General features: G+C 35.6%; 1 protein-coding gene across 1 annotated transcript; it reads right to left on the bottom strand.

Annotated features, from left to right (window-relative positions):
- Nucleotides 1–266: 266 nt before the first annotated feature.
- LOC125130370 (olfactory receptor 6C2-like) lies at nucleotides 267–1,190 on the bottom strand. The gene has a single exon (XM_047785738.1). The coding sequence runs from the start codon at nucleotides 1,188–1,190 to the stop codon at nucleotides 267–269; it is 924 nt and encodes a 307-aa protein (XP_047641694.1).
- Nucleotides 1,191–2,572: the final 1,382 nt, after the last annotated feature.

Raw genomic sequence — 2,572 nt, 5'->3', positions numbered from 1 at the left:
TAAAAGGCAATCAGCACAATTACCCTATTTGAAATGTACAATGAACTCATTGTTTTTGTTTCTTTTGTTGTTAGAAGTTTTGTAGTCTTGTTAAGATATAACTTCATGGTTTTGTTTCTTAGAAATGTATTTTCTATTGCTTTTAAGAGAGGTACCTGAGGCAATTTCCATCCTAGGATAGGAATGATTTGAAAACTTAAAGACACATACTTAGGAACTAATGATCTTTTCATGAAAATTTTTTTATTCTACATGAGTGAATTCCATTAGATCTTTGAGAATAATGCAATTCTTTTGATTGCATCATTGAAAGCTTGTCTCACTTGCTTTTTTCTCAAGGTGTAAATGAAAGGATTCAGCATGGGAGCAATGGAAGTAGTGAGCAGCGTCACATCCTTATTAACAGCCTTTGCTGAAGGTTTAACATAGGTGAAGATACAGCTTCCATAGCTGATGGAGACCACGATCATGTGGGAGGAACATGTAGAAAATGCCTTTTTCCTTTGCTGGGCAGAAGGGAATTGCAAAATGGTCTTGAGGATGTGTACGTAGGATAGAACCACACACACGAGTGTCATGATAAAGGCCAACACAGCACAGACCGTGACCATCTGCTCCATGAGCCACGTTTCCGAGCATGAGATCTTTAGGAGGGGGGCTGCATCACAGACAAAATGGTCAATGACATTGGAGTCACAGAATTCCAGCTTTAGGCCCAGGCTGAGTGGGGGGATGATGATCAACAAGCCAGCCAGCCAGGAACCAATGATGAGTCTCCTGCAGACCGTGTGGTTCACGATGGTCACGTAATGCAGGGGTTTGCAGATGGCCACGTAGCGGTCATAGGCCATGGCGGCCAGGAGGAAAAACTCAGTTACTCCAAAGAGATCAGTAAAAAATAGTTGCGTAGCACAACTGTTGTATGTGATGGTCTTATCACCTGTTGCTATGTTGTACAAGTATTGGGGAACACAAGCAGACGTAAATGCAATTTCCAAGAAGAAGTTTTGTAGGAAAAAGTACATGGCAGTTTTGAGGTGAGAGTCTATGGAGGTGAGGGAGATGATGGTCAGGTTCCCAGTGACGCTCAGCATGTAGGTGAGAAACAGGAAGATGAAAACCAGAGTCTCCAGCTGTGGATCATCTGTGAGTCCCAGCAGGACAAAAGTTGTTACTGTGTGGTTTCTCATCATTGAGGCCTGCCTTCTACTCAGTCTGCATTTATGATTCAGAGACATTTGATATGAGGAGAGCGATGCTAATATCACATAGCAGTAATTAATTGCTCAACAAACTACACAAAACCATCTAATATGCAACTTAAAATTTGGTTGTAAATATTATAATAGTAATTATTCCTAGGTTCCATCAAGGTATGTTCTGGTAATTTCAAGGTATATGTTTTAAAAAATCAGGTTTCTTTATCTATATCACACTCCAACATGAATCTTCTTTTTCATTGCTTTTTATTCCGAAGTTATGGTTCATTTTTATTGGCACATAGGATTGGAATTGCTTATTTAGTTATATTTTACAGCTAACTGATGCAAAATCCTAAAAACCGTTCTTAAACTTCCTAAATCTTTCAATTTTTTTTTCATGGTATTTTGGTTCTTCTCAAAGTGCAAGCGTAATATAGATAGTTTGGGGCTTACTAAATAGGCTTTCCATATTCATTGCTTGAGATCTGAGTGCTAGCATTATTACAATTTTTTAAACGTATGTTTTCTTCTCTAAAATCTTTCTCTTCATTCACCTCTTCCATTGTCTCTCCCTCATGACTTTCTCACTAAAATTTATAATCTTTGTTATTATTGTGCAGAACACAGTGTTTCAGCAAGAAATTAGTTGTTTACAGTGTTAAGATACATTGGGTATGATAAGATTATATGTCATAATCATAATTGTTTATAACTTTTGACCTGTTGGGTTAAGCTTTATTTTTTTGTCTTTAAAAATTTTTTATTATAGTTTATTCACAATGCTCTATAAATTTCTGCTGTACAGCACAGTGACCTGTTGGGTTAAGTTTTAAACATTCCAACATCTTGGTACCAATGTCATTAGGTACAAAAAGTTCAGATTTGGAATACAAATTAGATTCCGCAATCACTGTTTGTGTTCCCTGTGATTCAGTTTTTCATCTACGAAGTGGAAATAATAACATTACCCTTTATATGCTATTAAAATTGAAATCTATAAACATCTGAATTATATAAACACTTTTAGAAGTGCTTAATAATAAATAATAAACATATTATCATTCCTTCAATGTCCTGATTCACAGTGATTTTCCTTTTGTTATTCACCATGTATTCATTCTTCACCACTTTGTAAACACACTTTTATCCCCACCATTCTAATGAAACAATTTTTGACCAAGTTTATCAAAAACTCTTTTTTTGGAATGAAATAGTGGCAGATTTATACATGAAATGTGTACCTTTGACCACAAACTACTCATAATATTTTCTCATAACTTATCTTTACATTACACCCATTGTTTTCTTCCTACCTTCTTATTTATGTTTTCTGGTTGTTTATCTTCTTGATTGTCTCTTTTATGTTTCTA

This window comes from Phacochoerus africanus, chromosome 7 (genome assembly GCF_016906955.1).
Source record: "Phacochoerus africanus isolate WHEZ1 chromosome 7, ROS_Pafr_v1, whole genome shotgun sequence".
NCBI lineage: Eukaryota > Metazoa > Chordata > Mammalia > Artiodactyla > Suidae > Phacochoerus > Phacochoerus africanus.
The sequence above is the reverse complement of the archived record's forward strand: the minus strand, read 5'-3'. Positions and strand labels throughout refer to the sequence as shown.

Excerpts from the sequence above, each read along its gene's own strand:
- LOC125130370 (XM_047785738.1), bottom strand. The coding sequence starts at position 1,190 with ATGAGAAACCACACAGTAACAACTTTTGTCCTGCTGGGACTCACAGAT.